Source organism: Pteronotus mesoamericanus, unplaced genomic scaffold, assembly GCF_021234165.1.
Source record: "Pteronotus mesoamericanus isolate MK-2021 breed Mesoamerican mustached bat unplaced genomic scaffold, CSHL_Meso_final contig_130, whole genome shotgun sequence".
Classification (NCBI taxonomy): Eukaryota; Metazoa; Chordata; class Mammalia; order Chiroptera; family Mormoopidae; genus Pteronotus; species Pteronotus mesoamericanus.
This window is the reverse complement of record NW_026555060.1, coordinates 9,692,135-9,705,632: the sequence shown is the minus strand read 5'-3', so window position 1 is coordinate 9,705,632 and position 13,498 is coordinate 9,692,135. Positions and strand designations below refer to the sequence as shown.

General features: G+C 42.3%; 1 protein-coding gene across 7 annotated transcripts in view; it reads right to left on the bottom strand.

The window, feature by feature from the left end:
* Window positions 1-1,740, bottom strand: part of WAC (WW domain containing adaptor with coiled-coil) — a 92,181-nt gene extending 90,441 nt beyond the window's left edge. For 2 of the 7 annotated variants that reach the window (XM_054592052.1, XM_054592080.1), the window contains exons 1-2: window positions 915-1,338; window positions 501-537 (exon numbers count right to left, since the gene is read on the bottom strand). In XM_054592052.1, the coding sequence (XP_054448027.1) occupies window positions 501-537; window positions 915-955 (78 nt within the window). In that variant the 5' untranslated portion in view covers window positions 956-1,338. Of the gene's footprint in view, window positions 1-500; window positions 538-629; window positions 733-914; window positions 1,339-1,496 lie in introns of those variants that run through there. The other 5 variants (XM_054592064.1, XM_054592069.1, XM_054592048.1 and 2 more) reach the window with 5 other exon arrangements.
* Between the last annotated feature and the right edge of the window lie 11,758 nt (window positions 1,741-13,498).

Below are 13,498 nucleotides of genomic sequence, written 5' to 3'. Positions count from 1 at the left end.
GGCAACTATTTGCCAAAAAAAAAAAAACAAAACAAAAAAACCCCAAAAAAACAACAAACAAAAAAACTAAATTGGGAAGGGACAGTGGTTTACAATACACTTAAAAGTTGCACATCAGTTGCTTCTACCCAGGCCTTTCATCTCATTTAATACCTTAACATTAACTTTTATTTCCCCAATACAATATAGGAACCTATTACTTGACCCTATCGATTCTTTCACACCCAAATAATCGAGTCAAGTCCTTTTTGGCTAAGAATGACTTTTTCCTTAAAAACTGAACTCCCTCCACTCACCTGTCAAAATAAATCACTAAACCTTTCTGAAGAACGCTAATGGACCCAAACAGAGCATTTTATGGGGTCCAGCAGTGCTAGTTTAGGATTTGTTGCACCGAAGGGCCTGTAGCGACATCTGAAGCCTGCGCTCGAGTACTAGGTCCTTCCTCCCTTCCCCCTCCGTCCCCGCATCCACCCCTCCACCCCGGCCTCGTCTGGTACCTGGTAAGGCTGCGAGTCCCCCCTCCGGTCGTGACAGCTGAAAAACAGGAAGAGAGACGGCGACATGAAACATCTCGAGGGAAGAGAGGAAAACGCCCCCCCCAGCGCCCCTCCCCGCGGGAGACCTACCAAACGAACCGGCGGAGAGCCCGCACAAGCACACTCGCCGCTTTTAAAGGCAATGACGAGGGCGAAACGCCGCGCCCCGGCCCTGTGCTCCCTCCACACTCACTCTCGCCTCGCCTGCTCGCGCCACCGCTCCTCCTCCCAGCCCGATCCGGACCAGGGTTAACAACAAAAATGGCGGCTCCGCCAGCAGCCGATAAGGAGGAACAGCCCCCCCCTCGCCCGCCGCCGCGCCGCCGCCACCCCCGCCCCCGCCGCGGCCCAGCCCGAAACGAAAAGCCAATTTACCCATCACTGAGTCTCTGCTGTTTCCTCGCATACATTACCATCAATGCACGACCTGTGAGTGTGTGTCGGGGGAGGGGGGAGAGCAGCCGCGAGGGGCGGGCAGGCGGGCGGGCGGCAGCACCGGCACCAGGGTCCGGCGCGCCCTCGGTGACTCTCAGCACCTCCCCGTTACTGGCGCCGGCGTTCCCGGGCCATCTCCCTCCGTCCACACCACGCTCACTCTCAGCCGGGGGAGAGGCGCCACCTACACGGCGGAAGCGGCCAACCGGGGGGAGGGGGGCAATAAGAAGCGTCCTGTTTAGCCCCGCGGAGAGCAACTGCCTTCTCCGCCTCCTCCTCCTTCTCCGTCGCCTCCTGCCAGCCTCTGCCCCAGCCGCCGCTTGGCCCTTCTCCTCCGCCCGCCGCTGCCGCCGCCGCCGCCGCCGCCGGTGCCGCCGCCGCCGCCGCTCCACCAACTACATCCGGGCAACTCCGAGGCTGCGGCCTTCGGCAAACCTCGGCAGTTTCCGCCGCGCCCCTCCTCTGCCACCCTCGGCCCTCCTCCCCTTCCCCGCGCAACTCCACACGCCGTCTTCGGCAAACCTCGGCTCGCTCCGCTTTTCCTCTTCCTTTGAGGCCTGGCTCAACGCCTCTACACTCTTTAGTCTTTTCCGGTTGCTGCTGCTTTTCCTCACGCTCGCGTCCGGCCACTGCCGTTCCAGTTTAAGGAGACTCCTGCCTGGGGACCCGCTCGAGGCTGGTCCCAGGCGCCCCGGGGTGGGCCGGGAAGGAGCCGCCTTCGGGAGGAGGACAGTGGGGCGCCAGAGAAGCCATCTCGGACTAAATAAGGGAGGCTGGGACTACTGCGCGTGCGCCGAGGCGGGGGCACGAGAGGGGGAGGGTGTCTTGGGTGAGCGCTCGGGCCACAGGCGCCCGCCCCTCCGGGCTGGGGCGGGGTGGTCGCTAGTCCCTCGGTAGGCGACGGTCGAACGGTTACCCCGGAGTTGCCTCCGCGAGCAGGACTGAAGCTGCTCTCAGGAAGGTGGGGAGCGCGCGACTGCCCTCTCAGGCCGGTTCCCTGGATCCATAACTGGGCTTGGGCACCAGCCTTACACCGGACGCCTAACGCGCTGCTATCCTGGGACTGGCAGGGCTACCTGGAGCTCGCGCGCGGTAGGTTAGAAGTCAGTCACTTCCCGCGAAGCGAGCTTTCCCAACGAGGAGTGACAGATGTGAAGGATTTAGGATGTGGGCCTGCGCGGATGTGGAGTGGACTTTGCTGAGCCCGACCCGGAAGCGCCTCTGGGCCTTTGAATTAAAACGTCAGCGAGCTTAATAAGCTTTAGGGGAATGGGACTTGAGAACAGTCTTGAACCGTCTCATCTTTGTTTAAAATGTTCCACCCCCAGCCGGTCTCAGTCCACCCTCCTTTAGTTTTCATTTTTCTCCTACTTCATTTGGAGGTTCAGGGTGTGAATAAAGCATAGGTTGGGTTAAATGAAATAGCTACAAATTTAATTTTACAGACTACAGTCACAATGACAACATTGGCTTAAAGGGAGGGGGAAAGTCAAGTACACCAAAATAAGTTTTATTTGAGGGTGGTGGTATTCAGGTGATTTTTCTCTTGCTCTTAAACACCTTGCAACAGTAATAAAAAGGACTGTAATACACATGAAGTCAATATACAACTATTTCCACAGAATAAAAAGGCAAAATAGTAAATTGTAAGAAACAAGATCCCTTCCAAAAATCTATCAAAAACTGATTTGTTTGGTAGCCAGCAAGTTACATTATTACAGGGCCTAATGAACAGATGGAATAATGTGAGTCAAAGGCTCTGAAATCAAGATTGAAAAAAACATTAGAAAGTAACTACAGGACTGTCACATCCACCAGCCAAATGTTAAGACGATTGCTGTCTGTGAGGAATAGTAAAAGCCTGCTTAATGCCCGTTTAACTGCCAATGACTGAGATGAGGGGAAAAATACCCTGGAGTCTTATGTGTAATTTCTAACACTTTTTAAACATAACAATGAAGTCAGGAGACATCAGATTACAAGGGGACAAAAAGTAATATATAAACCTTATGCAGAAACTTTTTGGAAATTGGCAGCAAAATGTGTCCGATAATCAGATGTCTGCCGAAATTGATACATACCATTTCATCAAAAGCAGCAAAACTGGGCTGAGCTGTGGAGGAAACAGTGGCAGGCAATGTACAGTCCTCATTGTTCACAGATTCTCTGTTTCCAAGTTTGACTACTCACTAAAATTTATTTGTAAAATTGATAATGCAGCATTGATGGACATGTGATGCAAGGTGGCAAAAAATTTAACTTGCCTGACACATTTTCAGATGAGGTTAAAAAAGGCTACACTCAGCCTTATTGTTTCACCTCTTTTACTGAAAACAAATGTGCTTTTTACAATATATATAGTGCCATGTTTTTCACATTTTTCATGCTTTTTATTGGTGATTTCACTGTCTTAAATGGTGCTCCAAGCCTAGGGCTAAAGTGCTGTCTGGTATTTCTAAGCATAGGAAGGCTGTGTGTGCTGGGCCTTGTGGAGAAAACACATGTCCTTCTTCAGGCTTATCAGTAGTGCTCTTGGCCATGAGTTCAGTGTTAATAAATCAACAGTATCTATGAAACAGGTGTGTAAACAAAAACATAAAAAAAAGTTATGTATTGACTGGTTGACAAAAATGTGACCAGAGTCAGGTACCTAACCTTGTATTTCCCCTGGGAGCATCTCACTATTTATCTTGACTTTATAGAACATTACCTCAAATAATGAGAATTGACTGTTTACTAAAGGATACATTTAAATATTATGCCCATTTTTAAAAAGTCATCTCATTGCCTACCTAAGATTCCATCATCCATTGTTTTGTTTTTAAAGATTTTATTTTTAGACAGGGAGGGAGGCAGAAAGAGAGGGAGAGGAAACATTGATGTGTGGTTGCCTCTCACACACCCCTTACTGGCGATTTGGCCTGCAACTCAGGCATGTTCCCTGACTGGGAATTGAACCAGTGACTCTTTAGTTCATAGGCTGTGCACACAATCCACTGAGCTACAACAGCCATCATCCATGGCTTTAAAGCTTCCTTTGCAACCGCCTTTAGTTCTTTCCTTCTCTCTTCCTCCATTTTCCCTATCTAAACCACAGCAGTGCTCATTTCACTCTATTCTTGCTTCAAAGCAATTGAAGTTGGGCTCCTTGTGTTCTCACACCCTCAGACTAATTTCCCTTATCCATTTACCCTGTGTTCTTCAGCAGCTGTTTAACATCTTTCTTGGCTATATATGCCTGCTCCTCACTCAGAAGTCATTACTTTGCTTCTTATCTGTAGAAAATAGAAGAAATCATAAATCAGTAACAGTGCCTGCCTCTTCCCACCATTGCACCTACCAGCCTTCCTACATCTGAATACACTGCTACACTCAGTAACTTTGAAATTTCCTGAGACCAAACTTGCCACTTGTGTTCTGAGTACCATTTTCTCTTGGAATTGTCTGCTCTGCTTACAAAATTACTTTTTCTCTCTCAAATGGATCACCTCCATCAACTTACAAACATGTTTTAATAATTACCATCTTTAAAAAAACAAAACATCTTGACTTCTATCTCCCTCCAGATGTTACCCTATTGCTATGGCCTGTTCTCGTCTACAGAAAAACTTCATCTCCATTGAAACTGCACAAGATCAGCAGCAGCCTCCATGTTCTCAAATCCAATTTTTCTTATTTAGTCTTCTCCCTTCATCTGTCAGCAGCATTTGAAACAGCTGATGATGTACTCTTCTTTTTGAAGTACCTTATCTTGATATCCATGATTTCACTCTATTTCTCTCTTGCTTCTCTTCCTTCTTAAATGGCTGTTCTGTAGTCTCCTTGCTGGTTCCCCCTCATTTTCCAGTCTCTAAATGCTATAGTGCTCCACAATTCAAATCTCACAACTTGTACTGATTCTCCTTTCTCTGTTCTCTTTGCCTAGGCAATCTCATCCAGATCTTTGGCTAAATGAAATCAACATTTGAATCTCCAGCCCATACCTTTATCCTGAACACTGGACTCACGCTTAACTGCCTACTCTACAGCACTGCTTAAATGTCTAATAGGCAATCACACACTTACTATATCCAAAACCAAACAATCTTCCCGACCCCCCACCAAAACCAATCCTGATCGGATCTTACCTATTTCATGAAATAGCAGCTCCGTTCTTCCAGGTAAGGCTAAGAACATTGGACTCATCCTTGAATCTTTTATACCTCACAGTCACTTCATCAGGAAGTCCTGTCAGTATTATTTTCAAAATATACCCAAAATCTCATCTCTGTTTACCACCTCTTTCACATTCCTTCTGGTCTAAGATGCTGTCTTCCTATACATGGACCATAGCAAAGGCCTCGTAACTGATCTCCCACTTTTACACTTGCTTCCACATTGCTCACACAACAGACTGATCCTTTTAAAAGTACCATTCCTATCTTAAAAGTCCATCAGTGGCTTCCTGTCTTAATAAAAGCCAAAGCTCTCTTGTGGTCTACAAGGCCATGTGTAAGCTGTGCCCATTCATGTTACCTCTAGCTTTGTGTCCAATGACTTTATACTTACTTGTTCTTTTCCCAACACTGTCCTCCCCTTTTCTCCAGTACATGGAGCATGTTTCTGTCTCAGTATGTTTGCACTGCTATCCTTCTGCCTGGAATGCTCTTGGTATTTACTTGGCTTACACTATCACTTCTTTAAGTCTCTCTTCAAATCTCACTTTATCACAAAGGTCTTTCCTCTGAGAACTGTATATAAATGGAACGTGACCACCCTCTCCTCCCTGCTCTATTTTTCTTACGCAGTTTGCTACATCATATGTTTATGTATTTTATCTACCACTAGAATGAAAGTTCTGTGGACATACTAATTAAATATTTGTTGAAAGAATATTTGCCTACGAAAATATATACAAAGAAAATAACAAAGTATTATAATTCTTATAAGAAAAAGGTGTATGGTTCTATTCCTGCTGTCTTTCTAAAAGAATAAATTGTAAATCCAGTCCTGCCATCACAAATAGAGTGGGGAAAAGCTGGATTTCCCAATATAGATAAAATATTTTAAGATAACATTTTTAAAAAATACATAAATTTGCATGTATAACATCTTAAGGAGACCTTTTTTATACCTTTCTAATAAGTGAACTCAAGTTTGTAAATGAGCAAAAGACCTATATTTCAATAAAAAACTTAATACATATCAACCAATAGAAGGGGAGAGCTTTTAGTCCATAGTCTATAGGTGGCCCTGTTGTTGTTGTTGTTGTTTGGTCATAGATATTTAAGGTAATCTGTTGAATCACTAGCCAACCACTAAGCCAACAAAACAGACTTCAGTGGCCACACACAGAAATACAGAGTTTACATAATTAGTGTAGAAAAGTCATTAAACAATAAAAGGACAACAATCACAACAAGCAGCAACAGCAAATCCTAGGGAGACAGAAAAATATTTGCAGATATGCCACGATATAATAATTAAAATGGCCAGTTTCCAACAAAGAAAATTACAAGGTAGGCATGAATACAAGAAATTATGGCCTATAACAGGAAAAAAATTAATAAAAGCTGTCCCTAAGAACACAGAGATACTGGACTTATTAGACAAAGATTTCCTATCAACCCTTTTAAAGATATTGCAGGAGCTGAAGGAAATCATGGACAGAAAACTAAAGGATATCAAAAAAACAGTGTCTCACCAAATAAGAGAATCAGTCAATAAAGAAAAATGATCAAAAGGAACCAAATAGAAATTCTGGAAGTTAAAAGTATAATAACTGTAACTAAGAATTCACTGGAATTTTCAGCAGCAGATATGAGCAGTGAGAAGAAAGAATCAGCAGACTTGAAGGTAGGTCAGTTGAGATTACCCAACCTGAAGAACAGAAAGGGAAAAAAGAAAGATGAACAGAGCTTAAGAAACCTTTGGGACATCAAGCATATCAATTTTTGGATAAGGGGTATCCACGAAGGAAGGGAGAGATAGAAAGGAGAAAAAAGATTATTTGAAGACATAATTGTCAAAAACTTCCCAAATTTGATAAAAGACATGACTCTAGTTGTTTAAGAAAAACAATGAACTCCAAATATGGTAAATTCAAAGAAAACTACACCAAGACATAATCAAGCTGTTGAAAGTCACTCACAAAGAATCCTGAAAGCAGCAAAAGAGAAGCAAATTCTTATATATAAGAGATCCTTAATAAGATTCACAGCTTTTTTTCCCACCTAAAACTATGGAAGCTAGGAGACAGATGACATACTGAAATGCTGAAAGAATATAAACAGTTGACTTCCAGTTAAGATGGCGGCATAGGTAAATGTGGTACTCCCATCCTTCCACAACCACATCAAAATTACAACTAAACTATAGAACAGCCATCATTCAGACCAATTGAAATCTGGCTTCGTGGAAGTTCTACAACTTGGGAATTAAAGAAACCACATTGAAACTGGTAGGAAGGGCAGAGACATGGAACAGACTGGTTTCATACCCATGTGTGGCAGGTTAGAAAGGGAACTCAAGAATTAAAGATTTTAGCCTCAGTTGTTAGGCTTAAGTGATTAATGCATGTGAAAAACTGTTATTTTAGGAACTGGAATGCATGGTCTATGTAACTTTAGAGGTCAACAAGCAATTCAACCTTTGTGTCCACAGGGTCTGCAGGTGATAGAGATGGTATCTGAGTTGTTGATCAACAGATTAAAAAAGTACTAGGAAAATCGCACCTGGATTGCAATTCTTATCCAATTAACCTTTTTTTCCCTGAACCCCTTACCTACTGTTTCTTCTCCTTATAAAAAGGTTGACTTGAGTGAGATGTTAAGATGGTTTTTAAGGGTACATAACCCACTGTCTTCTCATTGTCAGCATCTGAATAAAGTGCCCATAAAGATTCAATCCTTGTCTCTACTTAATGGTTCTGGTAGTGACAGGCAGCATGAACACTGACTCTTCAAGTTTCATTTTCTGGCAACTGGTGGGATACCTTCTAGGTTCTCTTGTAAGTCTAGGTATTTGGCAGGGAGTCCCATTGGCTGTCTGGACTGGGATATCCCAGGGTACGGATTTGGATACTTCCTAGCAGCTGCCAAGTGATTTCACTTGGGGACTCCAATTCTCTGCACTCCCTGTTGCCTTCATTTTGATTGAATTCCTGCACTTTCTGGTTCAGAATTGCAGTCCTGGGTTACAACCCAGAACTGGTCATCAGGAATTAAGGTTTGTGTGATATTACAGAGCTCTGTCTGGTTGAACTGCAGTTCCAGGTTATGACTTAGAACAGTTGTCAGGAATTAATGTGCCTTCCAGTTTGTGTGATACTACAGACCTCTCTCCGGTAGAATTGCAGTCCCAGGTTACTACTTAGAATGGTCATCAGGAATTAATGTGCCTTCTGGTTTGTGTGATATTACAAAGCTTTGTCTGGTAAAATGGGGTGAGGAGCCTCCATTCTTTGAGCTTCTATAAGAAGATCAAGAGTTTTCCTTGGAAAAGCCTCCCACCATTTATGCACCCCACCAAGTATTGAGCTTGCTAGAGCAAAAAGGGAATTTGTGGTTCACTGCTAGAAGAATGGGAAGATACCAAGAAATTTAAAACTGTAAGTAAGGCCCTGGCTGGTGTGGCTCAGTGGATTGAGTGCTGGTTTGCAAATCAAAAGGTTGCCAGTTCAATTCCCTGTCAGGACACCTGCCTGGGTTGCAGGCCAGGTGGCCCGTTGGGGGCATGCAAGAGGCAACCAGTCGATGTATCCCTCACAGGTGGATGTTTTTATCCCTCTCTTTCTCCCTCCCTTTCCATCTCTAAAAATAAATAAAAACCTTTTTAAAAAAGCTAAGTTAAATCCTGCCTCCCTTCTTCCAGAACCTGACTCAGCCATTCTAATGTACGACTGTGCTGAAATACAGAATGATTTAAAAGAGGGAAAATGTGCATCTGGAAGGAAAGAGGACTATTAACCTCCAATAAAAAGGAAATTAAACTTGTTACAGAAATTTTAAATAATTAGAGGCTGTTCAGGTACCTTTACAGGTGACAGTAATACACTACCCTGAGCATCAGAAAGAGTACACTGAAGTGGCTAAAGGAAACAGTCTGACTGAGCAGTGAAAGAGGCTGCTAAAGGAACATTTGTAATGCCTTTGGTACCTGTTCTAGACTTGTCACAACTCAACCCTGAATATTTAACTACAGAATTAGAGAAAGCTAAGAGCTGGGGTTTTGAACCACCTGTATTAAACCATGGCTCACAGGTCCTGGAATTTCTGAAGTCTTGTGTGCCTGAAAAACAATTCTAAGACAGATTCCCATCAGAAAAAAGAAGAGAAACAATACCAAGGTATGCCTGTTTGAAGACTAGCAAATATACTTTACCCAGACACTGAGCGTCCAAGGATGGAAATAATTATTAATATTTGTTAATACCTTTTCAGGATGGATAGAGGCCTAGCCTACTAGAACTGAGAAATCCTCGGAGGTAATGAAAGCCCTACTGAAGGAAGTCATTCCTTGCTTTGGCTTACCTGGCAACATCCAGATTTCTGCTTTTGTTTCAGAAATTACATGGAAGGTTAGAAAATTTTTAGGAGTCACGTGGAGGCTCCACATAGCGTGGAGACCTCAGGCTTCTGGGAAGGTAAAGAAAATAAATCACAACTTGAAGAAAAAAATGTAACTAAACTGTGTCAAAAAATTCATCTCCACTGGGGTCAAGTGTTACTTATTGCCCTGATCAGGATAAGGGTGGCTCCTTGAAGTGGTATTCAGTTGAGTCCTTATGAAATAGTGTACAGGCAACCATTCCAGGCTACAACTGAGGTGGGAGACATATATGTAAATCAAGAAGTGAAGGTAAAGAACCAGATACAACATCAAAGTCAGACCTTTGCTATAATTATTGACCTGGCTTGTATTAGAGATCTCTCCCCCACAGGTTTGGTACATTCCTTTGAATCTGGATATGAGGTGCCACACAAAACCTGGAAGACAAGATCCCCAGAAAGCCAACTAGAAGAAAAGTGGACAGGAACCTATGTCAAACAAACTTTCATTTCATGTTTTATAGGCATTTGTACTCCCCTGGAAAGATAACTGGGGACCTATGGTAACTCTAAAGCACAGGGAAATATTTTCTTTAAAAAATGCTAATGTAGTCCTGACTGGTGTGGCTCAGTGGGTTGGGCATTGTCCTGTAAACCAAAATGGTTGCCAGTTTAATTCCTGGTCAGGGCACATGCCTGGGTGCCAGGCCAGGTCCCCAGTTGGGGACATGTGAGAGGCAACCAATCAATGTTTCACTCACACATTGATGTTTCGCTCCCTCTTTTTCCATCCCTTCCCCTCTCTCTAAAAAGATAAGTAAATAAAATATTTTTTTTAAGAGTAATGTAGCTCCAGCTGGAAAGTATGCAACTTTTGTCAAGTATACTAAAAATTGTTGTAGGTGAATTGCAACACCACCACTAACATATCATCATGCCTTTAATCATGTCAAATTGCCTGCAAAATGGTTTCTAATATAAAGATAAACTGTGGAAGTACTTTATTCAACAGCAAAATGATTACTTCCATATAAAACAAATATGATAGAAATAAAACAATTAAAACTAACAGTAGGAGAATGATAGGGGAACGTAAGAGTTAAAGATTTAAGCCTTAGATGATAGGCTTAAGTGATTAATGCATGTGGAGCTGTTATTCCAAGAACAGGGATGCATGATCTACATGACTCCAACAGGTTGACATGAAATTCAACCTTTGTGCCCCAAGGAGTCTGCAAGCAATGGAGACAGTATCTGAGTTGTTGACCAGCAGATTAAAGAAGTACTAGGAAAATTGCCCAAACTATAACTGTTTTCCAATTAAACTTTTTCCAAACCCCTTACCTACCCTTCTCCTTACAAAAAAGTCAGCTTGAGATAAGATATTAAGATGGTTTTTGAGGGTACATAACCTGCTGTCTTCTCAGATCACCAGCATCTTAATAAAGCACCCATACAGATTCAGTCCTTGTCTTCTCTACTTATTGGTTCTGGTAGTGACAGACAGTACAAATGTGAACTTTTTTGGTTTCAATGGGAAGGATATCTTGGCTACAGAATTTCCCACTGAGAAGCAAGAGGTCTCAGTCCCACACCAGGCCCCCAGCCCAGGGATTCAGTGCCAGGAAGAGAAATCCCCATAACTTCTGCCTGTAAAAACCAGCAGGGATTGAGGTTGAGGAAGACAGAGGGCCTCTAGGCCTTCATCTCCTTTTTCCATTTCCATCACATATACAGAGCATACCCTGGAGGAATCTATGGTTTTTTCTGTCAAGAACAAATTCTCAAAAACCGTTCTCTAGCCTAGAGCAGTGTTTCCCAAAGTATAATGTGGAAAACCAATTGAGATGGTACTTTGACACCATCAGCCTATTTCTATTCCCTGGCACAAACTTGTGTGTAAGTATGAATAGCACACTCTATCCAATAAATAGCCCTGCCTAAAAGCATTCTGGCAGATATAGTTGGGCATACTGTTAGAGAGAGGGCATGGTTATCTAGGGCTACCAGCAAGGGCTGTCCAAGATGACAAAAGAGTAACTGATGTTTGTAATCTGCTGTAGCTGTAAGGGCACCTGATTCTGGCTTTCCATTTACTATAATATACTGATTTTAAAGTTTCATTTTAGGATAAACTTAATTTGCAAGTTGAGTTGACTTAAAAGTACTTTTAAAATATTACATATTATGTGAACATGGCAAAAATTATGTGAGTGAAGTCTGAGAAACACAGCTTTCAATGAAATTATTGATCTGTCTCAGGTGGGTCTTTGATATGGTTTTTAATGTCTGAGAAAAATGGGGCAGAACTTGAGTTAATTCTATTTTCCCACATTAAAGGGAGTAAAACAAAACAAAACAAAACAAAACTGTGCCTAAGAGTGATAGGTCAAACCTCTTTACTTTGGCATTTGTGGGGGATTTCTAGCCTTCAGCTATTCCTCCTTCCAATGAATTATGCTTACCAGAATATTTTATTCACTTATATAAATGTTGTGTCCATCCCCAGGAGTCTTCTGCTATTCAGCCATCACTGAGGATTTAATTATTCCTTAAAACATGTGAGATCATATATTTGATAAGATATTAATATCTAGAATATATAAAGAATGCCCTACAACTCAACAAAAACAAAGAACAGGCAAAGATTTGAATAGACATTTCTCCAAAGAATGTATACAAATGGCCAAAAAACACATGAAAAGGTGCTTGACATCACTAATCATTAAGGAAATGAAAATCAAAACCACAATGAGATATTCACACTCAGTAAGATGACTATTACCATTAAAAAAAAGAAAGAAAGGAGCAAATGTTGATGAGAACATAAAGAAACTGGAATCCTTGTGCATTGCTGCTGGGAATGTAAAATGGTGCAGTTACTGTGGAGATAACAGTATGAAGATTCTTCAAAAAATTAAAAATAGAATTTCCATATGATTCAGCACCTTCACTTCTGGATATATACCCCAAAGAAAGTAGGAACTCAATAGATATTTATACACCAATATTCATAGAAGCATTCACAGTAGCCAAAAGATGGAAGCAGCCCATGTGCCCATTGACAAATAAGTCGATAAGCAAAATATGGTATATGAGGTGTGTCCAGAAAAAATCAAGCCAGCCATTGTTAATATAGCAAGAACAGTTTGAGTGACACAGATATAACCTGGCAGCCAAGGAGAATAGACTGGAATGTGCATGCCTGGAAAATGACGACTTCACTATAGTAGTCAGTGGGGGCGGTAGATGCTGTTGAGTGAGCATGTGGACTGTGTGGCCATAGCGTTTAAAATGACTGAATGAATAAAGCAATCAATCTGCATCAAATTTTGAATTAAACTTGAACATTCCTCCACAGATACTATTCAGATGATTTAGAAGGCCATGGTTATGAAGCTGGAATTGGCAGCTTTATCACAAGAATGTGCCTGCTCATGCATCAGGTCTTGTACAGAGTTTTTTGGTGAACCTTGAAATCACTTAGGTGGCTCAGCCGCCCCACAGCCGAGATTTGGCATCCTGCAACTTCTGGCTTTTCCCAAAACTAAAATCACTTTTGAAAGGGAAGAGATTTCAGACCATCGATGAGATTCAGGAAAAATAGATGGGCAGCTGATGGTGATTGGGAAAACTGTGTGAAGTCCCAAGTTGCCTATTTTGAAGGGGACTGAGGCATGATTGTCATATCTTCAATGTTTCTTGTATCTTCTTCAATAAATACTTTTATTTTTTAATCATGTTTATTCTATTACAGTTGTCTCAGTTTTTTCCCTTTGTCGTCCTCAACACATCCCGACCCTCAGTTCCCACAGTCAATTCCCACACTGTTGTCCATGCCCATGGATCATTCATACATGTTCTTTGTCTAGTCCCTTCCCCTTCTTCCCACCATTGTCCTCCTTCTCTGTCTCCTCTGATCAGTTTCAATCTGCTCCATGTTTCCATGCCTGTGGATTATTTTGTTATTTTGTTGAATAGATTACACTTATAGGT